General features: G+C 39.2%; 1 protein-coding gene across 4 annotated transcripts in view; it reads left to right on the top strand.

Annotated features, from left to right (window-relative positions):
• The window catches only part of GRIP2 (glutamate receptor interacting protein 2), a 2,580,489-nt gene that overhangs the window by 1,553,176 nt on the left and 999,875 nt on the right, over positions 1 to 27,438 (top strand). For all 4 annotated transcript variants that reach the window (XM_044078606.1, XM_044078609.1, XM_044078607.1 and 1 more), the window contains exon 7: positions 13,853 to 13,998. In XM_044078606.1, coding sequence (XP_043934541.1) covers positions 13,853 to 13,998 — 146 coding nt within the window. The remainder of the gene's footprint in view (positions 1 to 13,852; positions 13,999 to 27,438) is intronic.

The following is a 27,438-nucleotide window of genomic DNA, read 5'->3' as shown; positions in this document are numbered from 1 at the left end:
AGAGAGAGGGTTAGGGAACATCTTTTAGATATGAAACATCTTAAGCCCACTAATGCCATGGCTAGACATATAATGGACCATCACGATCATTCATTTAAATTTTGTGTTTTACAACAAATAAATTGGGACCAGCAGGGTAGAACTTTGGATGTGCATTTAGACTTAAGTGAATTAAAATGGCAACTAAAATTGAATGCACATAATTTTCCTGGTCTGAATGAATGCTGTACTGTAAAGCCTGTGCTTAAGCTTAAACACATTAAAGGCAAGGCATAGTAGTGCAGGGGATTTTGGTATTATTTATTATTTGAATATTATATGGATTGAAGTATTTGGTAATCACAGTCACACACATTAAGGATACATGGTTTTATGTCAATATTATATATTATATTACACATATATTAACATTTTTTATACACACATCCTATATATACCTTTTAATTATAATATTCATATATATATTAAAAGTAATAAGTAACATATTTTTTATTCATTTGATATTATAGTGTTATATTTTGAATCTTAATGGCTGTAATAAAAATAATTATATATACATTTTTTTAGATTGTCTCAAACAATATTGTAGGATGTATTTAAATTTAAAAATTTTTTTTTTAATAATTGATTAATTAATTGTTTAATTCAAGTCATATGTTATGTATTCATTGTGATATATAGAGTGGCTTGGAGTATGTTTAGTATTCTGAAGAAGTCCATATCATTGTGGACGAAACCTAGGTCAATCGAATTTTGTCCTTGTCTGTTTTGGTTGCATTAAACCTTTTTTCGTCTTGGACCTTGTTTTTCGTGTGAATAAAACTGTACTTTCTTTTGCTTCAACTTCAGTTCTAAACCGGATCATTTTTTTTTTTGTCTATAAAAAGCATGCATGACATATTCTTACCATGGATAAATATTTTTCTTTTGTTTATATACACCCAGAAAAATGTTTATTGCCATCCCCAATCTCAAATATCAAGTCACAAAAAGTCTCTTTATTACAGTAAACGATCTTACCTCTTTTGCTTTGATACCCAGAGGTGCAGTGACAGAGTCCCAAACCTTATACCTGTCCAAAATGTCTTCTTTTTGCTACTCACGCGTACTCTATACATCTTTTTTGTTTCTTTTATTTCTTCTTTCTGTTCCTTCTCCAACAGTTTGTGCACAAGTTTTTGCCTCTGGAATTGTTTCTGGCACAGTCTGTTCTCCTTTTTCTTCTATTTTTCCATGATGTCACTCCATGAAATTGCTGCTCCATTTTCTAGCTCACTTTTATTTACCATTTCTTTCAAATAAACATCCTGCAACCCCCCTTTCCAATTAGAGGGTTGTAATTATGAATTTTTCCGAAGTAACTGTCTCTCCTGAGGCGATCTTCCCTGAAAGTTTTCCTCTGAATCCATCCCTGTTTTAGCTACAATCCCATTTTCCTCCTATATCACTGTTTTTTTTTTCTGCACCCACATCATCAGAAAAAAATTCTTGTAGCCATTCTACAATTTCAACTACATTTCCAGTGACTTTCACTCCAGTTTCAGCAAAAGCTGAATCAGGCATGGTTTCTTCCTGTTCCTCCTGGTTGCCTCTGCGACTGGACAGGAAACTGGAAATCTGGATTTCTAGGCACAAACTCTTCCCCCAACTACCAAGAGTAGGGGATGTTTACTGATACCCTGGCCAAATTTACTCTAGAAGTATCAGTACAACCTCGGGTCTCTGAATAGAGGCTGCTAGCCTAGTGGGACTTACCCTGTCAACAAAGGATAAATATAAAATAGTGTGTCCAGAGGCTTAAAATCAGAATTCCTCAATCTCCCCTTCTCTGTTCTCTTTAATGGCAAAGTTCTGAACATAAATGAACAGCTTTGAAGATAATACAAATTTTTGGTGCACCATATGAGAAAGAATTCTAATATGAGACACTGTCAGGTGGAAAAGTTATCTCTGGTAAGATGTCAGTATTCATTGAATGGGTACTATTAGAGAGTAGATGAGATGTAAAAAAATATATATATAAGGGTCTACTACAAGTGCTCACATGCTAGTAACTTGAGACAGACTTGCTCACTGTCACTTGCTTGAAAAGCAAGTGGTCGAACTCCCACTAGCCCCATAACCCATAACTATTTAGCTCTCCCAGCACTACTAGAGCCCTATCCCTAACCCTAAAACTCTTACCCAGTTCCTAATCTAAGTCCTTGATCAGTTACCCAAAACCTCCATTCCCCTTCCCTTACACTAAAGTCACTCCTTGAACCTAACACTTCATCCTTCCTCCCCCAAACCTAAATTTCCCAATTGCTTCCTAACCCTAAAACTCCCTTCCTGTTACCGGAACCTAAAACTCCTTCCTGTTCCCTAAATATAAATCCCATTCCCGATCACTTGCATAATATATCCTGTCATTCCCTCAAATCCCTCCCCACAGCTGCCACACTTACCTTGCTCAAACATTAGTAATGTGCTCTTGTAAGGTACAGCAGCTGCTTGCCTGAACTCATATTAGAGTTCATATGTGAGCAGCATCCTGCACAAGCTTACAGGATGCTAGATTACGGTCTTTCAGTGCTTGTAGTAGAACCAGTGATGCTCATCTCACTGATGGTGAAGCTATATTTAACTACCCCTGACAAAATTTAGCAGCTTTTTCTTGAACCAAAAGGTGAAACCATGATTGTAGTATAAGCGTTCCTGTTTCTATGGGGGTTGGGGAACTGGTTCCAGCAACGATTTGTAAACTGGAGCAGAGCCCCAGCAATAATTAACAGCAAAATAAAGCTGTGTAATTAATTGCCATAAAAGTGATGCTTTTTTCATCACCCCCACCATCATATGGTAGAATCTGTCTCCGTATCATGAGCACTTATTTGGTCAGAGACTGCCTTATACCATCTGCATTATCTAAACAAGAGAGAGTATTGTCTGGCTCCCTGGTGCTGAATAGCTGTACATATTATTTTGATGGGTTAGTAAAGGACCATACAGCCCTCTCATCAGTGTTTGAATTGAGAAGGACTTGGCAAACAGTCATCAAATAGTTGCTATACAAGTAATTTTTCCCTCCATGCTCCCTGGTTGAGAGGAACTTGCTTCTGATGGCAAATCCATTTTTCCATTTTCAGTCCTGTTGGCCATTCTGAGTGAATACATATTGTGAAACACATTTTTTAAATATTTTATTTACTGTTTTGTCTGCATTTCACATCTACATTCAAATTCAGTTTTCATTTTGCACATTTCTACTTGTAAAAATAGTCTAGAGGCAAGAAATGTGACCATTATGCATATTAGTTGAACCTTTTGCACCTTGCATCCCAACTGAAAAAAATACTACATGTAGTCTGAGCTTTTTGTGATAGTAAATCATGTACTTTGGAGATTAGCTCTTTCATCTCATAAAATAGCTTATTTATTTGCTGTGACTCTGAAGTAATAAAAACTGGACAAACTCCTGAGGCTGTAGTGAAATGAAAACTATAAGACACATAAAACACCACTTGAATCACAATAGGACGACTCCAGAGACTTTGAGTAGTTATTTTTAATAGCTGCTTTCATATGGAACAAACTTCATCAGAAAGTACTTTGTATCTAAAATCCATAATAGGTATACATAATTAATTAGATAATTAAACAGATAAATAAAAAGGTGACTTAACTCTTCAACAACCACCTAATTTACGATCACTAAGGAAACACTTGATGTTTATCGTTCCATTCAAACCAGGTAGAGAATCAGCACTTAACCTTATCTGCCATTCTGCTGCTTTTTTCTCTACTTGGTTTTTAAAATTACCACCTCTCATCTTCAAAAACTTGTTCTAAAACTGCAAAGGAAAACTTTTTATAATTACTGCATAAAAGAGAATGTCTGAATAAGGCATTTTTTGTTTTTATTGTAGGTATGTTCTTTTATTCTTTTTCTTAAACTTCTAGTAGTCATTCCAGCATAAAAGCTAGAACAATCTTAACATAACCCAATAAGCACTACTCCTACAGAACCACAATGGTACCTTTCTGGGACTTCAATAGTATAAGGAATGTGATTTACAGAAATGTAGGGTCCCTCTTAAATAAACCTACACACAGTGCATCTATTGCACTTATAAGTACTCTAGCTTTTATTAAAGCTTGGTGGATAGATCTTTGTGTTATCACTGTCTAATATTTGTTTAATACAAACATTTTTCTTATGGACAAAATGGATGTTCCTTTAAATTGTGTAAACTTCATTGATTCCATTTATGATTTTCCAGTTATTTTTGATTATATTCTTGATAAGTATCTACAGACATATCAAGACAGTATCGTGGAATCTGTTTCTCATCTACAATTGCATCATTAGTTGCCCTTTGAGCTCTTTTATTCTTAAACCCCTTTATAAGAATGGGTCTGAACTGTTCTTGTCTTTTTGAACAAACGTCTTGGGCAGTTTTCTTAAGAAACTCAGTCTTATAGCCCTTCGCTTCAAAAAGAGAAATAATGAACTTTATCTCATACTGAAAATGTTGGTCATTGCTGACCATACGAGAGGCCCTGATAAACTGGCCTGCGGGTATATATTTTTTTTTTAAATAAAGCTGGGTTGATTACTTTGAAAATGAAGATAACCAGTGGAAAATATAGTTTTCCTATGAATTTTACTATCAAATCTATTCATTTCTAGGTTTCATTCTAGCTGGACATCTAGGAAATAAATGTTGTGACCCTTCTCTCTTACTGTAAACTGAAACAAATGAGGAACCCTGATTTAAATGTGCACAAAAATCTAAATTATTGGTCTCTTGCAAAGCAAAGAGCAAACAAGTTGTCTACAAATAGAAAACAGCATTTTTATATTCAAAAATAATGGGCAAGATCTCCCTTTTCCACCAGCCAAGGACTAGACTAGCATAAGTGGGGCCAGCTGTTGCCCCCATTGCAATGCCTTTCTTCTGCTGGTAATATTTGTTAAAAGGAAGAAGTTGTTTTCAAGAAGAATTTCCAATAGTGCACAGTAGAAGTTAATTGAACTATTACTAACATAGGTAAACTTATTTAGAAAGGACCTCACATATTCTACACCATCTTCTTTAGGAATAGATGTAAAGAGATAGACAACATCTACTGTAATCATAAAATTCGTACTAGTTTCATATTGATATTCTTGACTAAATAACCTGATACAGGATTCCTGGGACTTTTTAGAAAGTATGTATGAAGGAAGTTGTACTAATGGATTGAAAGTAAAATCTAGGAATAAAGAGATGCTTTCTGTAACCCCTCTAGAAGCAGAAACAATTGGCCTAAATGGAGGGTCGGTGGCATTTCTGTGAATTTTGGGTATACCAGACTATACCCCCTATACATGTTTTTCTACTAATAGAAAGTTATACAAATCAACAGCCATCTCTCCATTCATACGAAAATCATAAAGACAATAATGAATATATTACTAATTTCTTTGAATATCCTGGAGAGAAACGTCCATGTATTATTCAGTGCTGTTTTAACATTTTTCTCTATTGAGGCATGATATTGGTTAAACTCATAATGAGCATTCTGCCTCCCTTGCCTGCTTTCATGAATCTTAAAGCCTTTTGATTTTGTAATTCTCTTAATGCTTTAATTTTCTTCTACGTTTAAATTAAAAAAAATGGATATTCAGTTTTACTGTTTAAAACCTGCCTAATTTCTTTCTCACAGAACAATTCAAAGGATTTTATAGTATGATGTAGAGGTGAGTTGTAAACAATGTTACATAAGTGTTTCTTTACATTTAAATCTTTCAGTAAAAAACGTAAAGTTAATTTTTCTTGTATAAAACTTTAGATCTAAAATGGTCTGGTTAGCTGTGTGACTCAATAAAGCTAAACCCGAATTGCAAGACTTTGCAATGATGCTCATTTAAAATTTGATAAATTACATAATTTAATTTCATCACAACTCAGTCTGATGACTCATTCACAGTTTACTCCCCTGCTCCTTCCTCAGCAACAATTCGAGAGATTATTGGTTCTCCCTCGATTTTTTTTGAAGTACCTTCTCTGTTATAGTTGTCAGTAAATGAAAAACCAGTATTGGGGAGTAAAAAGGAAGTTTAAGGAAATCAGCATCAAAGTTATTGTTTCCAAAAGCGTTTCTATCCAAAGTAGCCTCTTCCAAACTGGAATCCAGAGGGGTGACTTTACTTCCTATTGAGCGCTCCAGTAAATTTAAAGGGGTAGAACCATTGGAAATGGTATCACTAGAAAAAAACATTGATGATACTGGACGCAAGAGTCTTTTTAGGTTTTGTTTCCAGTCCATAAGCAGTTTGAGACTTGCAAGCTGCCAAATCATGCAAAACCTTCTTTTGTTTGCGTTGTACAGTAGTTTTCTCATAGCGATCTGCTGCCAAAATATCTGCTCATAATCAGGTCTTGTATCAGGCTGTCAATTTAAGAGTCCTTTTAGCTCTTCATCATTGGTTTGCAATGATATTTTAAGTCTTTCCAGAGCACTGATGTTTTTAACAAGAAGCTTTAAGAATTGTAAACCAGCTTTATTAAAACACATGTCTTGAAAAAAAATTGGTCACCAGGGTTAACTCCATTGGGTATTTTAAAGAACCATAACCATTTTGGCACAATTTATTCTTTTATGCAATGTTCAAAATACTTATTTTCAATAGAAGTAGCTTGGAACCTCTTAAGTTCCTTTTCTAATTCAGTTAAGAGTGTCTTTACATTGTGCCTTACCAGATATGTCTCTGTCATCAGTAGTAGTAGTAGCAAACTGATCATAATTAATATTCAGAATTGAAGCCACATCTTTAAAAGAAGGGTTGATGTGTTAATACTGTGGTTTTGGGGGAATTGTTTCAGTCTCACCTCTTTCAGAGGAATCATTAATGATGCAGTGGTGCAGCGGTAGCAATGTCACCTCACAGCAAGAGGTTCTCTTGATTTTCGGCTGGGGTGCCATCTGTGTGGAGTCTGCATATCCTCCCTGCATTCATGGGGGTTTCCTTTGGGTGCTCTGGTTTCCTCCCACATTACAAAGACATGCGGTTAGAGAATTTCTCCCCAGGTCGCCGCTGAAAATTGGCTTTTTTCCAAGTATGACTTTCCCGGTAAACAAATACTAAATAAATAAATTAATTAAACCCTTCAGAAGAAACACTTCTTGCAATATTCACCACATTTTTCTGCTTGTTTAAAATCACCAGCAATTTTTGCATTTCACCAAAAAGGACTACCAGCTCTTGTAGAGTCTTGTTTAGAAGTTTAAGAAAAAGAATAAACAAACATGCCTACACAGTAAAAACAAAGGACCATAATAATGCCTTATTCAGACATTCACTTTTATGCAGTAATTATAAAAAGTTTTCCTTTGCAGTTTTAGAACAAGTTTTTGAAGATGAGAGGTGGTAATTTTAGAAACCAAGTAGAGAAAAAAGAAGCAGAATGGCAGATAAAGTTAAGTGTTAATTCTCTACCTGGTTTGAATGAAATGATAAACATTAAGTGTTTCCTTAGTGATCGTAAATTAGGTGGTTGTTGAAGGGTTAACAGTCACCTTTTTATCTGTTTAATTATCTAATTGATTGTTACAGTATTGGTTGAACTGTGTGCTTGAGTTTGTACATCTATTATGGATTTTAGATATAAAGTATTTTCTGACTCTGAAGTAATGGCCATTAAAATTCATACATTAAAGAAACTACATGAACACAGCTTAGTTTTCATGTCCTTCAGGTAGCTTTTTTTTGTGTGCGTGTGTGTGTGTGTGTGTATGTGTATATATATATATATATATATATGTATGTATATATATATATATATGTATGTATATATATATTTAATACCCCTGTTAAAATGCCAGGTATTTGTGATATAAAAAAATGAGACCCCAATAAATCATTTCAAAACTTTTCCTACCTTTAATGTGACCTAAAACCTGAGCAATTCAACTGAAAAATAAACAAATCTGTTAGGGGAAAAATATAAAAAATAAAAAATGTACAATACACTCGTTGCATAAGTGTGCACACCCTTAAACTAATACTTTTGTGTGTGTGCACCCTTAAACTCATACTTTGTTGAAGCACCTTTTGATTTAATTACAGAATTCAGTCTTCTTGGGTACACACCTGCCATGAATTAAAGAGACTCTGATTAACCCCAAGTAAAGTTCAGCTGTCCTAGTAGGATTTTCCTGACATTTACTCAGTTGCCTGCTACAGCAAAAGCCATGGTTCGCAGAGAGCTTACAAAGCATCAAAGGAATCTCGTTGTTGAAAGGTATCAGTCAGGAGAACTGTACAAAAAAAATTCCACAGCATTGGATATACCATGGAACACAGTGAAGCCAGTCATCAAAAAGTGGAGAAAATATGGGACAACAGTGACGTTGCAAAGAACTGGATGTCCCTCCAAAATTTATGAAAAGACAAAATGAAAACTGGTCAGGGAGGCTGCCAAGAGACCTACAGCAACACTGAAGGAGCTCCAGGAATTTCTGGCAAGTACTGGTTGTGTACTACATGTGACAACGATCTCCCGTATTCTCCATATGTCTGCACTATGGGGTAGGGTTGGAAGACAGAAGCCTTTTCTTACACAGAAAAACATCCAGGCCTGGCTAAAATTTGCAAAACAATACATCAAGTCTCCCAAAAGCATGTGGGAAAATGTGTTATGGTCTGATGAGACCAAGGTTGAACTTTTTGGCCACTATTCCAAAAGGTACGTTTTGCACAAAAACAACACTTTGCATCACCAAAAGAACACCATCCCCAGGGTGAAGCATGGTGGTTGGCAGTATCACGCTTTGGGGTTGCTTTTCTTCAGCTGGTACTGGGGCTTTGGTCAAGGTGGTAGGAATTATGAACGTTTGGCCCAAAACCTTCAGGCATCTGCTAGAAAGCTGAAGATGAAGAGGAATTTCATCTTTCAACATGACAATGACCCCGAGCATACATCCAAATCAACAAAAGAATGGCTTCACCAGAAGAAAATTAAAGTTTTGGAATGGCCCGGCCAGAACCCAGATCTAAATCCAATAGAAAGTTTGTGGAGTGACCTGAAGATGGCTGTGCACAAGAGATGCCCTCACAATCTGACAGATTTGGAGTGCTTTTGCAAGGAAGAGTGGGCAAATATTGCCAAATCAAGATGTGCCATGCTGATAGACTCCTGCCCAAGAAGACTGAATGCTGTAATTAAATCAAAAGGTGCTTCAACAAAGTATTAGTTTAAGGGTGTGCACACAACAAAGTATTAGTTTAAGGGTGTGCACACTTAAGCAACCAGCATATTGCACGTTTTTTATTTTTTATATTTTTTTCCCCAACAGATTTGTTTGTTTTTCAATTGAATTGTACAGGTTATAGGTCATATTAAAGGTGGGAAAAGTTTTGAAATTATTTATTGTGGTCTCATTTTTTTATATCACAAAAACCTGGCATTTTAACAGGAGTGTATAAACGTTTTATATCCACTGTAGATAGATATATAGATATGTGTGTGTGTGTACTCAGTGCCAGATGTGTACAATTTTAATGAAATTGGTGCCTGTAGTTCTTTTTAGACTCCAGAGTGCATATCATGTGGTTTTAGTATTCATATCATGTGGTTTTAGTATTCAAAGGTTCCGTTCAGAATTTCGAAGTTCAAAACTTTGAATTTCATATGATCGAAGATCATGTGTTCGAAGTCTGAAAACTTCGAAATCCTGAATGGAGATCAGCATTCAGCGTGTACCAGGAGATTTCCCTTGTCCTCACTGCAGTGCGATCTCTGGGTTGATATATTTAAGTTGCAGGGGGTGGGGGGTGCAGCCTCCCACATGGGGGATGCAGGGGTGCTTTCCCCCTGCATGCATATGTTTTAGTGTGTTGGGTGGTGCTTTGGTCGGGGGGGGGGGGGTTCACAATTTCAAGATTCTGAACTTGATATTCTGAAACTCGAGATTTTGGGATTTCATAGTGAACCCAGTATTAAAACCCATATTTTGGCTTTTACCTTATTTTAGGTTATCCTAAACATGGTGTCATGGTGTTGCATGGTGTCACAGATCAAACAAAAACAAAGTCTGCCAATTTTTCAACAGAATTGCATGGAATTGGAAATAATTAAGAATAAGCTGTTTTCTGTTAGGTTTGAGAACTGTTTCATCTACAGCCATATGGAAGCTAGTTTACGAACTTGAAATTGTGGATACAAGTATACAGTGTTATATTCCTACATATCACAAAGGATGATACCCTGATATTTAGTAAGTCTGAGCTCTAAGAGAGACAAAGAAAACATTGCAGTGATGAGCCAAAAATATTTTGCACTTATGGGCATATGTTTCCACTGCATATTTTGATGCTTATGTTGCTGAAAAAAATCAATGAAAGGCTGTCATTTGAGAAGTGTCGCAATTTGTTGGTGAACAAAACTGTGTATGATGTCAGAAATTATCTGATTTAATGTAAAGACAATGATGTTTGTAGAGTAAGTAAATATACCTCTCTATAACTAAAATAAGTCACTGAAGAGTTTTGTGTATGTCAAATATATTATTAGACAGATAAACTGAAAATAATAAAAATGAGTCTAGAGGTGTATGATTAGTGGTAAAATAGAGAAACATGGCAGAGACTTGTATAACAGTTTTGACTGTAAGCATGATGAAAAGTGCCTTGTTCATGTATGTAGGTGGTGTGACACAACACATTTTAGTAAGGTGAATAGAGTGAAATAAACTAATGTTTGAAATGACTGCATATGATGCAGAAAAATTACCAGTCTGGGTTATTTGTGGATACAGTTTGTTGTGAAAGTACACATTATAAATAGTGTACAAGATTAAAGCACAGCAAAGTTGCAACAATCAGAAACTAGGATTAGGGCACATGGGCAGCTGTACCTCTGACGTGGCCATACTTGATTACGGGAAATTTGCTGAAGAGTACTTTACAACATAGAAAATAAATCCTACCCTCCCAGCAAATGGGGCCCATCACCTTAGGCATTTAAGTCCTATTTAAAAAGAAGACAGTTCATTGCCTGAACCAGCATTGGAATTTGATGGCAGCAGCTAGGTTAATGACCAGCAAAGCCATGCATCTCTTGTGGGATTTCAAAGGTTCTTTAGACCATTACTATCCCTCCAGTGTTCTAGATGTTTTAGGACACCTTCAGAAATGCATCTCTGTAGCCAGATTCCCAACCTGTTGTACCTATGAAACCCCGCTGTTTTTAAAGAATAAATGATCAGGCTAAATATGTGACTCGTCCTCTTACTGGATTCAAGAAGAGTCTAGAGACTGGTACCTGCCAGCTGTACACTGCCAAATCACAAGGTGTTAGACCACTTTGTCAAAATGCTTGTATTTCTGAAGTACTAGGTATCATTGCTTACTAACTGCTAGATAATTAGATACCAAGGAAACATTTAAAGCAAACAGAGTCCTTTCTCAGTATTTTGGCTGCAATCGTGTGGTGTGTTTGCACATGCATGTAAAGGATATAATAAAATTCCTTATGGACTCCAGTTTGGCACTGAAAATCTGAGAAGTTATTCAGATTTACATAAGGTAGTTAAGAACATCATAAAGTGTTGACATAATGTCCTGGATGCATCTGGTAGAGCTGTTACTGCTTGACCAGTTCTTAGAAGGCAAGCCAGGCAGAGTATTCAACACCCCAAGGGTGTCAAGGATCAAATTTTAAATATTCTCCTTTGACAGTGTTGGGTTTTCAGTCCCTCCTGAACAAGAACTTTTAAGATGTTAAAGAAAAAAAAAAGACTTTGCAAAAATTGGGACAGTTTTTCACCTACTAGTTCCAGTTCCCTTGTTCCTTCTCATACTAAAGGTACTAGTAACTTATAGAGAGAATTAGGTGAACATCATCCTAATACCACCATTCTGGCTAAACAGCTTTTGTTACCCCTTATTCTACAGGCCCTAACCCAAAACTGCATCCTGGGAAGAAGGCAAGCTGCTGTACCTCAAACTAGTCTGCCTCAGTCTGGCTGCCTGGAGGACAGGTCCCTCATACCAAACTGGGATCCTGTGCGTTAGGTATCTTCGTATTCTTAAAGAAGTTAGAAAACCTGCACTAGGAAGTCAGATTTGGAGAAAAGAAAAAGACTTTACTCCTGTGCTCAACTTACCAAACTAATTTTAAAACAGTCTTGGCACAGCAAGTTCTTGCCTACCGAAGTTACCAGTTTCATTCAGAATTGACTCACTCTCAATAAAGTCCATCTTTCAGTTTTATCAATGTCTCCCTGTGACTTCATTTCCCTGGCTATTCATCCAATAACCAAACTTTCCTTTTAGGATGCACTAAATATAAAACTACCCAGAAAGCTGGTAGCTCATGTCTGAGACCTAAAGTTTGTACTGGAAGAACCATCTTATCACCATTTTAACCAACCAACTGTTGTGTAGACTTCCTTTACTAGAGGACCATTTTCCTCATGGCTATTACTTACGCTAGAAGTATATATGAATTTCAAGTTCTTATGGCTTCTAAAGCGTCTACATCCTTTCATCAGGACAGACTGGCCTTATGAAAAAAATGTGTCGTTCATGCCCAAGATTGTATCTAAGGCATTCTTAACCCAAGCTGAACAACTTCTAGCCTACTTTCCAAAATCTTCAAAAAATAAAAGAGAACATGTTTATACTCCTTAGATGTATACAGCTGATCAAGGTACGACTTGGCAAGAACCAAGGAACAAAGGGAAACTGACCAATTTTTTTTCTGTATGACATGATAAATTCAGAGAAGCAGTATCCAAGCAGATTTTGTCAGAATGGTTAGCTGTAACTGCATTGAGTTTTGTCATGACCATCATGGCAGGTCTTTAGACCATAAGGCTAAAGTAATTCAACCAGATCAGAACAGCAGATAATTCCTCTTCTCCTTTTGGTAATCTTGTTGGTCATACTGTCATCAACCGGCAGCTAATTTACTTGCTATGTGATACTGCTGCAGTGATCTCTGCATTTTGGATATGGTAGGTCTCAGCTGCACTTCTTAAAATGTTAACTTGAGGGCACTGAATTGTCTTAATAGAGCATAATGTAGGCATTTTTGCTGTTTGTGTGTGGGGGGGTTATGTCCAGTTTTATACAGCTGCATACAGCAAAATTGCTCAAACTGTGAAAAGTTCATCTTTTCTGGAATCAGAGCACTTATGGAAAAGTGCAGTTTTGCTACTTGATGTATTTGGCTGCAGGTCACATGTATTTTTAGTAGCAAGTTAATTTCTTCTTTACACTGAATCATCAGCTATTTATGGCAAACTATGCTTATGTTCTTTCTTATATTATTATAATTATTGTTACTATTTTGTGGCAATCTCGCTGTTCAGAATTTGGATGACATGACATAGATTCTGATAATATCAGACATGTTTTTTTTTTTTTTTGGTATTCCTGTTTATAACTTGGATAATATAGATTATTGTCAGGCGTGATGTTTATCCAGGGGCATAGCCTGGACCTTTGGACTTCAATGGCAACTTCCAAAATGTTGTCCCTCTAAACCCAGAAAGCTACTGCTTAAGCCATAAAGTGGTGAAAAAGGAGATGTTTAACAAAACGTGTATCTTGTAGTACTTTTGCAATTCATCACAGCAGCATCTTTTCTCAGGTCATCTTAAGTATGCATGCATACCCTGAAATAGGCAGACTTCTCAGATTATATAACATATATACTTGGTGAAAAGAACAAAAGATGTGCATCTGTATTCAGGGTAATCCTATTAGAATAATGCCATAGTTGATGTGAGGTTGACTTAACTTGTGCCTTCAAAAGCAAACAGTATTGAATGTTTCTGGAACTTGCATGTTAATAACGGTTTTCCTTTTAACTTGCAGGGAAGGAACTCTAAAAGTTGGGGACAGACTGCTGAGTGTGGATGGTATTCCTCTCCATAATGTGACACATGCAGATGCACTCAATATTTTCCGTCAGTCTGGCCAGGAAGCCATTTTCCAGGCAGAGTATGATGTCTCCATAGTAGGTAAGACAGTAACAGGCTTCTAGTTAGACTTTGGTGAAAGGCTGTAATTTTCAAACGGAAGTACTATAGTTCTAGTAAAACAAAATATGCTTTTTCATCAACTTGATAATAACATTGAAGAACTCTGTGCCTAAGGTTTGGAGGACTGCTTTGTTCTTAACTTGTTATATTGTAAATAGGAAGTTGCCTGTGTCAAGTATAAATGAAGTAAATGATGTCACAGATTCCCCTCAAGTAGCCCCTGCAGTAAATCCCAAGAAATACAGCAGCGTTTTTATTAAGTTGTTTTTATTGTACTTGAGTCTCTACTAACCAAACAGTTTGCCATCAGTATACGAAGTGCAAAATCCCTTGGCCATAGTCAGTAACTGTTCTCTTCTACAGTCTATGCATTTTTCTTCATGCTGTTTCAGCACATCATACTGCAGATTTAATAGAAGATTGTCACAATCAAGCTACAACTGAATTCATTTTTACTCTAAAATAGTTTAACTATTTACACCCCGCTGAATTCACTGGCATATTTCGACCACAGTCTGTCCACCTCTTGGAGCTGCTGTTCTCATTAGACACTGACTTTATGAGACCTTATTTAGTATTTTAGTTTTCTTTTGTTTTGTTTTGTTTATGCATAAGAATGTGTTTTTTATAGAATAAGACACTATATCTCTGCTGCAAAGTGGGGGTTTTTTTTGTTTTTTTTGTTGCTTTTGTAACCCTGGCATCTTATCTGTCTCCCCTTTTGGAAAGGGGGTGTGAATTTATTCTTTGGTGCAATAGTAACCAATGTTTAGAGGTTCCAGTCTTTCTCGTTTATTTGGCGAGTAGCTATGATTTGTTTTTTAATGATGTGAATGACCACCAAAACAAACCATAGGGCTTAAATGTTTACTGTTGCTTTGTCTCCATGCTGCCCTTCAGTCCATGAGTAATGTGCCCAACTAGCATCATCCCTTAGTCCCTGTTTTTGTTGTTACATATGGTTCTACTGTGGCTGTGAGACTGCCCTAGATGTTCCAGTTTTGGACTAGGGACTTAATGCAGAGACTGCTGGTGGGCAAACAGTGGCAGAAGGTAACAAAACATTTAAAAGCTGTTGGAACTCCATTCTGACACACATAAACATGTATATCTGCCACATTTTCTGTTTATAAAAGCTTTCGAAGCCATTATTTCCAGGTACTTTTTCTTCCTGTTGCTTGTTTCACAGAGCTAAATGTAAATCACTTCCTACACTTCTTTTTCCTCTGTAACTAGTAGTACATGGAGCAGGTAAAGCTCTTTTCACTACAAAGAATTATGATCGGGTCTTGTTCTTGATGCAGATTTCTTGGCATCTGTGTCTCATGCGTAATAACCTGGTTACAATGGGAGACCCAGTCATAATCCTCCATATAGCATATCATATTCACAGTACATCAAACTGGAATAATACAATTTTCAACTTATTTCTATAAACCTTTTCTAAAGGGATTCTCTGTTACAAGAACGTATTCTTTGAAAGAGTAAAGATAACACTAGAACAATGGATAAGAAACTGTACAACTAATTATAATATTTAGAATAGCATATGGTCATTGCTGTTTTATAATGAGCTTCTTATGTGCAAGGTGTCAGTCCAATTCAGGGAAGCAATAATGTGAACAAAACTTTTAACAGGAATCCAAAATCATGAAGACAGTAGAAAATTTAAACCTACTAATGTAAACTATACATGTATTGACACAACAGGAGAAATTATTCTCTTTCAGATTCACTACATCTAAAGCCAGGATTTCACCAGATGACCATTTGGTTGGGAAAGGAACTCTTAAGGATATGTAATAATAAATAAGGTCTTGCACATGACAAAATGAGAGGACTTTTTTCCATGATTTAACCTGATCTACTACCCAAAATGTACTTAAGTTATCCCAGAAATATAAAACCATATACCATAACTGTTGCCTGTGGTATAGTAGATACTTTTCAAACTCTAATTCTTTGCATATATGTATAGAAACACTTAGTAAAATCATCATGGATAATTTTTCCAGAACAGAAGTATGATAGTTTGACTTGCAGTGTCTAACTCATCCCATCACTGCTGAGGGAGTGGAAAGTATTCTACCCGATGCACCAAGTAACCTGACGGTAACCACTGGGGGAAATATGTCTTTACAACCATGTAACAGCACTGTACATTTGTCCCATGAAGGCTTAACAGAAAGACAATATCAAACCATATGTAAATCAACTCAAAGCTAATGGGAGCTCCGTTAGAAACCCTCCTTTGTCTATTTATATTACTTCTGCCTAGTGGGGGCATGCTGCCATATAAATTCATTTAAACGGAGTTCTTTATTCTCCCTCAGTTTATACTGTGAATCTCATTAATTCTTCCTTAAAAAAATCCAGTAACCCAACAGAGAGACCTCATGAGGCTTCCAACTTATGCAAAAATTTACAAACCTCACCTTTTTTGTTTGAATTACTTTTAATTTTGACCTATTTGTTAACCAGTAAATTAACTGGAAATTCTTTGGTCCTTTTCAGGGAAGAACAAGCAAAACTATAACTGATTTAGTGTAGCTTTTCAATAAATGTTTTTGGATGTGTAAGGAAACCAGACTACTTGGAGACAATTCCAAACCAAATCTCCTGTGATGGAAGAGGGCACTTTAAGCCAGCTGTCATGCAATCCATCAGGGAAGGACTATGATCTGACAGAGTGGTAGGTAGTATTTCCGCCCTACTTACTTTGCTTAAAAGACAAATACTAATTAACCAAAAATCTAGCTCCTTACTTCAGAGTTGGAAAGGACAGTTTATGTAATTTCCCTGCACAAAGGAACAAGGCCCACCAGGCATAATGTAAATCAGTTATAGGAGATTTGCAAATTGGCGAGGACAAATTCTTGCAGGAATTCTAAAACTGGGTACACTAGTGCATTAAAGTCATACCCAGTATAAAGAGTGAGACTTCCTGTGCTAATTTCTTTTTTCCAAAAAATACATAAATAGTTGTCATCTGCATGACTACCTTTGTAGCTATCCACAGCAATTTCCTCATTAGGATGCAAGTGCTGTTGCTACAATCCATCTGCTTTGGAATTTGACTGCGACTGCACCATTGACTAGCTCAGAAATGTATGAAACAAATTAATGAGTAAGCAGCCCTTTTACATGCATAACTGAGCTATTTTATGCTATTCCCTGTATTTGTAACATATTGAAGTATGCAGTCACAAAACTGCAGTAAGGAATTGTTGCATAGTTTTTAATTTGAGATTTATTTATTTTTGTAAGGGAATTTGAACGAACTAAAAAATCCTCCTACCACATTGTATACTACTAGTGTCAGTAAAATGATGGTAAATGCATAATTTAAATCCATTTTACAAAAATTGTGGTATGCTTTATTTTAATGACCAGGTTAGTCTAACTAGGCATGGTCTGTTTTCAGGGGGTGATTCTATGTTTTATTCGTATTGACTACTGGAAATTTTGCAAGGTTGTTTGTTTAACCATTGTTGGCTGGGTTAGTCCCACTAGGCTGGTAGCCTCTTTTTAGGGAGACTTTAGGTAGTATTTGTACTTCTAGGGGATGTTTGACCAGGGCATCAGGAAACACCCCCTACACTTTCGATAGATGGGATCTTTTACAACCACCTGAGCTACCACTAACTCCCACAGATGCGGCCTTGGTTTAGTGACTCATCTGAAGGACAAGGGGATATTCCCTACATTTCATTCAGTAAGCTTTTTGGGATCTTTCATATTGACCTGAATTACCGCACACTCAGGTGCATGAGACCGCAGTTTCTTTTTTGAAGAATGGCATCTCAGTAATACAGCAACCCCGTCTATCCAGTTATGCTGTACTTGAGTGTTGGCATTGGAGCATTACCCCAAGCACTTGGAGTAGGAAATATAGCCATCAGTCTTCTACTTCTCTCTCCATCAAATTGTGTGTATATGTGATGTGGTCGTGCTGAGCAATTGGCCAGCTCCAGAAATGAATCAGACATGGACTCATTTTCAGGAATGTTTAGTTGGTTGCATATGTTCCATATGGCAACTAAGGCATGCCTTGAAAATTAATTTAATTGCCTATTCGGTAGAATGCCTTATTATGCAAGTATGTTTTACTCACTTTTACCTCTTCTCTCTTAAGTCATAAATATCAAATGAGAATAATCCCTTCAAACTAGCTGCTTTCTGGTTATACTGCTTGCACCCTTGTGAATGGCAGCTAGGGTTTAATGTTTTTTAGACAGATGTGAATGCTACCCCACTCCCACCCATCATGTTATGAAGAAGTATAAACTGACTGAATCCCAAGCTTTCTGCTTAAAGCCCCAGCACTTCCTCAGCAAGGTAGCCAAAGGGGACTGTTTACACTTTTTCAAAGCTATTTCTTCCACGAATAGGATATAGCCTCCCTCTAGTTTCTTCAGTGGCAAAAAAGAATGCAAGATACCACTGGCTGACATCATCTTTAATCTAAGATGAAAGCTTGGGTCCTCAGTGGACAGAACAACAACTTACAGCATATATCTGCAGATATCTAGAAGTTGGTCCTGTTTGGATGTCAGCCTACAGCTGTTGGGAATTCTACTGTAGTATTAATCCTTCTTTAACATTTACTGGTATGGTGAGTTCTCACACAACTGTACTTTCCATGCACCATTGTGCTTTGGTCCAGGGAAGTAAACAGGGGTCCAGGGAAGTAAATAATGTGGGAAGAAATAGCCAGGGAATTGTTATGGCTAGGCTTGTATAGGCCCTAGGGCCGATAGCCTAGTACCAACCTATGAACCTATGCTAAACAGAGGGTCATGAAAGTCTGGTGGTCATTTGGCTTGATAGTAGAGCTGATATTTCTGTAATATTGTAATGAGGTAATCCATTAGTATACCATGTTGCCAGTGGTGGATATTCTGATGCGTAAAGGTAGGTAAAAGCTCATATTAGTGGATAACCCTGATGGATCATGACAGGATTGGTCATAACTGCGGGGGCCCTATTTGTGCCATTCCACAATCTGTCAACCTGTAGCTAAAGCCTGATTGCTGTAACATATAGGTTCATAGGTAGGTACTAGGCTATCTGCCCGAGGGCATTTATAAACCTAGCCAGAGTGTGTCAGCTTTCGCCACCCCATTGATTAATTAACTGAGCCTCTGTCAAGAAGAGCCAGTGAAGTGATCCCAGGGGTGTATTTTCTGTTACCCATTCACTCATCAAGGTTTCTGTTGAAGAGTGTTAGTGAGGGGCTCTGCCTAATGTAGTTAGGAATTTTGTTCCAAAGCATGTGGAGTCTCTGTGACAGGAATCTATCCCTCCAGCATGTTCTATTTATTGTTGTGGTGAGGTTTAGCTCACTAGAGCGAGTGGCTCGCAGTGACTTGGATTTCTTTAGGTGGAGCATGTCAATCAGTTCTGGGTTGGACACGGCTTTGTAAGTCAGGCAGAGATCACCTCTGAGTAAGCGATATGCCACAGAGTGTACAGCCTGAGTTTTTCCAGTCGGGCTGCATAGGACATATGTTTGAGGCCAGTAATCCTCTTGGTGAGGTACGTTTGTGGTCTTTCCAGCTGTTGGAAGTGTCTTGTGAGGTACATCCCAAATGGAGCATTGTACTCTGATGGGTCTGATGAGTGATGAGTAGGGGGGCACTATAACCTCTTTATTTCTAGATGCGAACCCTTTAGTAATTAGATGGGCTACATAGAAGGATTTCCTAACTACATTGGCAATATGATTGTCAAAGGAGAAATTACTATCTACCTGGGTCCCCAGATCTCTTATTACCTCTTCTGTATTAAGGGGGCTGCCACCTATATGGTAATTCTTGGGTGTTTTGTTTTTCCCAGACAGGATGACTATGCATTTTTTGGCAGTTAGCTTGAAACCATGACTTTGACACCAGGTGTCCATCTCAGTAAGGCCCTTTTGGAGAATGTCCGTGTCAGCCGGAGAGTCAACCATGGCTCCCAGTTTTCAGTCATCGGCGAACTTGGTTAGCCATAGTCCTGCTATGTTTGCCTGTACTTCTGAGAAGTATATGCCAAACAGTAGGGGTCCCAGGACTGTGCCTTGTGGGACACCACTTGACTGGTTTAGAGTCGGACCTGGAGCCCGCTATTCTTACTGTGTGAGTTCTGTCTGTATGCCAGTTGGCAACCCATCTCGTGATATAGGGCTTTATGTTCAGGCTGGTAAGTTTTTCTATAATTCCCGAGTGGGAAATGGTGTCAGAAGCCTTGGTGAGGTCAAGGTAGGCTGTATGAACCACCTTCCCCTCATCTATGGCCTTGGTGACTGTCTCGAAGAAGTCAACCAGGTTTAGTAGGCATGATCTGCCCTTAAAGCCGAACTGGGTTGGGTCAAGTGTTTGGCGGTTCCCAATGTCTTTGTTAATGAGTTCCATGATGATGCGCTCCATAGCCTTGCAGACCAGGCTAGTCAGACGTATGGGGCGATAGTTACCAGGGTCAGTTGTGGCCCCTCCTTTGTGGAGTGGAATAACCATTGCTGTGCGCCATTCTATGGGCACGTAGCCTGTGGAGAGGCTGAGGTTGAACAGTGTGTTTATGTGGGGGTTAGTTTGTTCTGTAGTTCGTGCAAGACACAGCCTGGGGCACCATCTGGCCCCATTGATGCTGTGCTTTTGGCTTTTGAAAGGGCAATTTTCACCTGTGCATCTGTGATTTCCGGGACACTACACTTTTCCGGTATTGTTGTGGGTGGGAGAGGGGTGAAGTTTGCACTGAATCTATCTGCCATGATGTTGGCAATATCAGTAGGTTCAGTATATTTTGTGCTATTTTGCACTAGCTCAGAGCATATCTGTGAGTTACCACTTAGATTCTTGACATAGCTAAAGAAGGTTTTGTGGTTATCTTTCTAATCCTTGGCTATTTTCCTTTCGAAGTTAGCCTTGGATGATTTTATGAGGGACCTTAATTTCTTACTGATACTGATCAGGGATGTCTTTCCTTCTTCTCATATACTACACGTGAAGAGCTAAAGCACTGACTACAAGCAGAATCAGAATTCATTTTTGTACCGGCATTCAGAAGAGCTGATACACAAATGAATGCTACGCTGTGAGGGAGGGGGATGCACAGTCATAACTTTTACCTTCTTTAATCAAGACTTTTTGACAAAGGCAAAAATGAGGAAAGAAATGCCAAACTCAGGGACACTTTTAAATATTATTCTACTTAAAAGTTTATAGAGTAACAAGTTTTGCCTCAAAATGCATTTTCTGAACAAATGAAATATGAAACACTGTCTGGCATTCTTGACTGACTTGTGTTTTCTCTTTTTCCTCCTTTGGTCTTCAGTGTGAAGACTCATTTTCTTCCTTGCTCCAGAAACTATTGGAGGTTACAATTACCAGGCACTAATAGCTGAGTTCAATACTGGCATTTCCTTTAATAAAAATGCTGGTATTTTAACAAATGCTTCTCAGCTGGAGTGCGGGGAGTGCCTTCTATGTGGAGTCTGCATGTCCTCCCCGCAGTTGGGTGGGCATTCGAAAGACATGCGTAAATGGGTGTGCCTTCGTTGAAGGTTGGACGTCGAGCTGGCACCTCAGCATTCATGAAAATCTACTGCCAATCATTAGTGGACCGGAGATGTTCTTCATCCCACATTGCTGCAGTCCTAACACTTGGGTAGTCCGCTGTCCCAGTCGGCCCGAATACCAAAGTATAAGGCTGACGTCGGTAAAGGCGCATTAGTCTGACGTCAGGACATCAGGGTACAAATGCGCATGACCGACGTCATATCCTCAGTCTTTTTTGCTGCATGGTCCGATGCAGAAGCAGTATTGCGAGTGCAGGTTGGCGTTCTGAAATTTTCTGAAGTCGGAGTTTCAGACCGAATCAAAGTTGGCTAAGTACCCCGTTGGGGAATATTTTGGTTTTTTCTTGCCTCAGTATTTAACCGGATGTCAGAAAAAGTGAATAACTGTATTTCTTGTGGGAAACAGATACCTCATAGGGATTACCATACCTTGTGTATACCTTGCTTAGGGCCTGAGCACGACGTTGTTGGATGTCGCTCTTGTGCTAGATTTAACAAACGCACTATAAAGAGAAGATTAGACTGTGCCAGGTTAGTTTTGGGAAGCGTTGTAATTATAAAATGCCGCCGGATGCTCCGGCCCGCTTCGCCTAAAAAGCGCAAGGACAAAGCAGCAAAGCCTAGGTTGGAAGAACCGTCTGTCCCGGACGCCGGTTCTTTAGAAGGCTCAGTGGAGCCGGAGGTTCTGCCAGAAGTTTCTTTGGAGTCTCAGGAGAGACTTTACTGTTACAAGATGTGTCCTCTCAGGAGGTAGGCCAGGCTGAAGGGGCTTCTCAGGTAGCTGTTCTCCCTCCCTTCCTAAGGTGGTTAGGCCCTCCCTTCTGTTTCCAAGGCTTCTTCGAGAGGCAGGCCAGGTTTAACTTCAGTGGGTGTCTCTCCTAGTTCTTCAGGGTCTCTGCCTAAGAAACATATGCTTAAAATGGCAGAAGATTTGATTACTATGATTAGAGGTTCTATGCCCCACCTGATAAGAGGCCTAGGGTGGAACCTGAGCTTGAGAGTTTTGAGCAGTGTTCGAGGCTTCTGAGTCTTCGGCTGAAGACTTACAGGAGTATCCTCCTTATTCTGATTCTGATGTAGATGATTCTACTCCTTCGGCTTCTCCTCCTGGGGCTTTTTCTTTTCAGAAACTCTTCATTCCATGAGGGAGCATTTTAAATGGGAAGGTCAAGATTTCTCTGATTCCAGGAAGAGGCTTAGGGAATTTTGTTTCTACCCCAGCATAGGCCTTTAGCTATACCTCCTGTTCTGGATGTGGTGGAAGATGTTTTTGCAGAGGCTTCCCTGAACCCTGATTCTTTGCCTCCTGCACCAGTTAAACCAGATAGGTATTATAGGGTGCCTGAAGCTCATAAGTATCTTTTTAAGAGTCCTAGGGCAGACCCAGAAACTGTTTCTCAGGGGCCTAAAGGTGTTAAGGCTTCTGTTGTTAAAAATCCTGTTCCTCCTGATAAAGAGGCAAGGGCTTTGGATAGATGGGGAAAGAAGGTTTATACTTCTTCCACTTTAGCCATGAGGGCTTTGAATTGTCAGTTCCACATGTTAAAATACCAGAATTATCTCCTTTCTCAATTGAAATCTAAGGTGGATGCCCTGGCAGAAGGTATTGAGTGTAAAGAGTTGCAGGATTTAGTGCATGTTTCTGAACAGGTGGGTAAGCATTCCTTGCAATGTGGTTTTGATGCTGTACAGGCCTCTTCGAGGGTGGCTGCCACTGGTTCTGTTCTTCGCAGGCACGCCTGGCTGTGGGATCAGAATTTAGCTGAGCATGTTAAGACAAGGATTTTGGATGCTCCGTTACAGTCTGATGTGTTGTTTGGTTCGCCTGTGGAAGCAGTTTTAAAGAAAATGGAGGACAAGGCTAAGTCTATGCAGACTGTTAAAGATTTTTTGCAGGTTCAGCTTCCGAAGTTTAGTAGAAATTGGCCTACTAAGGGGTGGACATATCCTTCTTATGATTCCCAGTCTAGGGGTAGGTCTAGACGTGGTAGGGGCAGAGCCCAAGGTTCTTTTAGGCCTAGAACAGGGAGTTCACCTGCTCAGTCTTCTGGTGAGGGCAGGGGTCAGTCCTTTCGTAAGCAGACCCAATGACCTGCCTTTTCAGCTGCCAGAGCCTTCTCGTCTGGCAGCACCTTTGGGGGGACGGCTGGCGCTTTTCAAAGAAAATTGGAGTTTAATTACCCAAGACAGATGGGTATTGGATATCATTCACCACGGTTACAGGTTTTATTTCCATACCTTGCCTCCTTTCAAAGGCATGCCAGACATTCCTCCTCTACAAAGAAAAGAGGCCCACAAGCAAATTTCTCTGTTACTCCAAATAGGGGCCGTTCAGCCGGTTCCTGTGCCAGAAAGGGGCCTAGGATTTTATTCTCGCCTGTTCCTAGTACCAAAAAAGGGGAACACGTGGAGACCAATTTTGGATTTATCTATCCTCAACACTTATCTGGACATTCCCAAGTTCAAAATGTTGACGTTACAACAGCTTTTACCTCTGCTGGGAAAAGATCACTGGATGGTAACTTTAGATCTCAAGGAGGCTTACCTTCATGTGCCTATCAGGCTAAGTTGCAGGAAGTACCTGCGTTTTTGAGCTGGGAATTCCCATTATCAGTTCTCTGCATTGCCCTTTGGCTTATCTACTGCGCCCAGAGTATTCACAAAAGTTCTGGCTCCAGTAATAGCTTACTTCAGGCTAAAAGGAATACAAATCTATCCTTACTTGGACGACTGCCTGATTCTGGCTCAAGAAAAGGAAGACCTTTTTCAGCATTTGGAATATGTGATAGCAGTGCTAAGATGCCTGGGGTATTCTGTGAACGAAATAAAGTCCAGTCTAGTACCCTCTCAAGACATGTGCTTTCTGGGTGTGAGACTGAATACAGCAACCCAGATGGCCTTTTTAACCCCGGACAAACAAAAGAATCTTTCCCTTTACTTCCATCAACTATCTTTTCAGTCCGGGCTGACTGCAAGGACAGTCCTTCAAGCCTTAGGGTTCATGGCATCTTGTATTCTGGTGCCTCCCAATGCCAAACTGCATATGAGGAAGCTGCAATGGTATCTCAAAAATGTATGGACACAGCACTGCCAGGATTTGGACACTGTCATTCAAATAATACCTTGCATTCAAAAGGAATTTTTGTGGTGGGCTCAGGAATGTCACCTAAACAAGGGACTCTCTGTGACCCGGCCAGAGGCGAGTCAGATTCTAACGACAGATGCCTCAGACATAGCTTGGGGAGCTCATCTGAATGGAAAGTGGATACAAGACAAGTGGCCTGCCAGACTACAGCATCTACATATCAACATGAAGGAGATGTTAGCAGTCCAGTTTGCATTAATGGCTTTCAAGGAGTTACTTCTTCCAGGGCAGGTGTTGATTCTAACAGACAACACAACTGTCATGTGGTACATCAACAAACAAGGGGGAACACATTCTTATCCTCTATGCAGGCAAGCAATGATTTTGTGGGAGACTGCGCTCAGCTTGCAACTAAATCTTCAGGCAAGGTTTCTGCCGGGAGCACAGAACTCATTAGCAGATGTGTTAAGCAGGCAAATCATGGATCCCCACGAGTGGAAACTGGATCTTCATGTATTTCGGAAATTGACAGTGTCATGGGGAACTCCAGACATAGATCTGTTCGCTTCTCCACTAAACCACCAGCTGCCAAAGTTTTGCACGGAAAGGTTTCATCACACAGCTTGGAAAGTGGATGCTCTTTCTTTCAGTTGGAAAAATCTTCATGTGTATGCCTTCCCACCTCTGCCTCTCCTCCCAAAGGTACTCCTAAAGGTCAGACAAGACAAGCCAAGGATGATTTTAATAGCTCCAGATTGGCCTCGGCAACACTGGTACCCATTACTGAGGAGTCTGGTAAGGAAGCCTCCATGGCCTTTACCTTTGATTCCACACCTATTGTCTCAGAGGGAAGGTCATCTACTCAATGTCAAGCTTCACTCTCTGCATCTAACAGCCTGGCATATTCTGTTTTGAACCACAGCAGGTCTCAACTTCCTCAACAAGTTTTGAATGTGATTATGGAAGCCAGAAGACCTAGTACAAGGAAAGTGTACGCAGAAAAATGGAAGAGATTTTTATTTTGGAGTGCAGCAAAGGATTTGGAGGTTTCTGAGCCTAATTTGAGTGTGGCTCTTCAATATCTTACTGAGTTACTGGACAAAGGTTTGTCTTTCTCTTCCATTAAGATTCATGCTGCAGCAATTTCAGCTCATTATGATTGTGACCCACCATTGTTTTCTCATCCTTTGTTCAAGCAATTTCTTAGAGGCGCTTAGAATATAATACCCCCGCGTAGAGGTCCTACTCCTGCTTGGGATCTCAATCTTGTGTTGGAGAAACTTACTCTACAACCTTTTGAGCCTCAGCTACTGCTGACTTGAAATACTTGTCATGGAAGACTGCTTTTTTGTTGGCCATTACTTCTGCAAGAAGGGTTTCTGAATTGCAGGCCCTTATGGCGGTTGAGCCTTTTTTGATTTTCCATAAGGATAGGGTATCATTACGTACTAATCCTTCTTTTATGCCTAAGGTGGTTTCTAGTGTGGCTTTAAACCAAACTATTCATTTGCCTACTTTTTATGCAGATCCCCAAAATAGGGGGGAAAAGATTTTGCACACTTTGGATATACACAGGCAGTTGCGCTATTATTTAAGCAGGACTAAGGATTTTAGGCAGTCTCAGCAGTTGTTTGTTTCTTTTGCTTTGAGTTCTCAGGGCAAGCCTGTGTCAAAACAAACTATTTCTAAGTGGATTGGGTTTTGCATTGCATTTTGTTATTCCCATCATGGCAAGGAGATTCCAGCTGGGATTAGGCCTCATTCCACTAGGGCTACTGCCACTTCCACAGCATTTCTAAGGGGGGTGGCAACTAAGGATATTTTGGAGGCAGCTACTTGGAGTTCAGTGCATACTTTCTCTAAGCATTACCACCTTCCTCTCTACTCTAAATCTAGGGCTGGTTTTGCCACGGCTATTTTGCAGGGCATGTTGACGGCTCCTGCTGCTTTATGATTTGCCAGCCTCCCTTACCTCTGCTTTGGGATTCTACCCAAGTGTTAGGACTGCAGCAATGTGGGATGAAGAACATAGTACAGTTTTGTACCTACCATAAATGTAGATGTTCGAAGATCCACATTGCTGCAGTCCAATTTACCCTCCCTCCTTCCCCTCTGTGTTTAGGGGTGATTGTGTGGGTGGGGTTGTACTTTTGTAAATTTGTATATATTGTACATATATTTGGTACAGGAGTGTTTGGTGTTTTTTGGTTTTGGCCTTATCTTGTTAGGGTCTTCTGACATTTGGGGCAAGAAAAGACTGAGGATATGACGTCGGTCATGCGCATTTGTACCCTGACGTCCTGACGTCAGACTAATGCGCCTTGACCGACGTCAGCCTTATACTTTGGTATTCGGGCCGACTGGGACAGCGGACTACCCAAGTGTTAGGACTGCAGCAATGTGGATCTTCGAACATCTACATTTATGGTAGGTACAAAACTGTACTTTCTGCTGTGGCGACCCCTTACTGGGGAAAAGCCGAAAGACAGACAACAACAACTGGTACTGCATTTGCAATCATGGCTGAAGCACTCTGTGTGTGGTAGATTTCTTTATTGACATTTGATTACTGGGAAAGTCCAACTGGGTAGAAGCCCATTTTCCAGATCTAGATAAGTGGTGTATACCATTTTATGTTTGCTCATCCATGGCCCTGGTGACTTTCTTGAAGAAGTCCACCAAATTGAGCAGGCAAGACCTCCCTTTGACAAAGCCAAATTGGATATGGTCTAGGTTTTAGAGAGTTCCTATGTTGTTGATCAGGTCTATGATAATA

The sequence above is a fragment of the Protopterus annectens genome, chromosome 7.part1, assembly GCF_019279795.1.
Source record: "Protopterus annectens isolate FY-2018-M chromosome 7.part1, PAN1.0, whole genome shotgun sequence".
Taxonomy (NCBI): domain Eukaryota; kingdom Metazoa; phylum Chordata; order Ceratodontiformes; family Protopteridae; genus Protopterus; species Protopterus annectens.
Note: the sequence above shows the minus strand (reverse complement) of the source record. Positions and strands in the feature narration are given on the sequence as shown.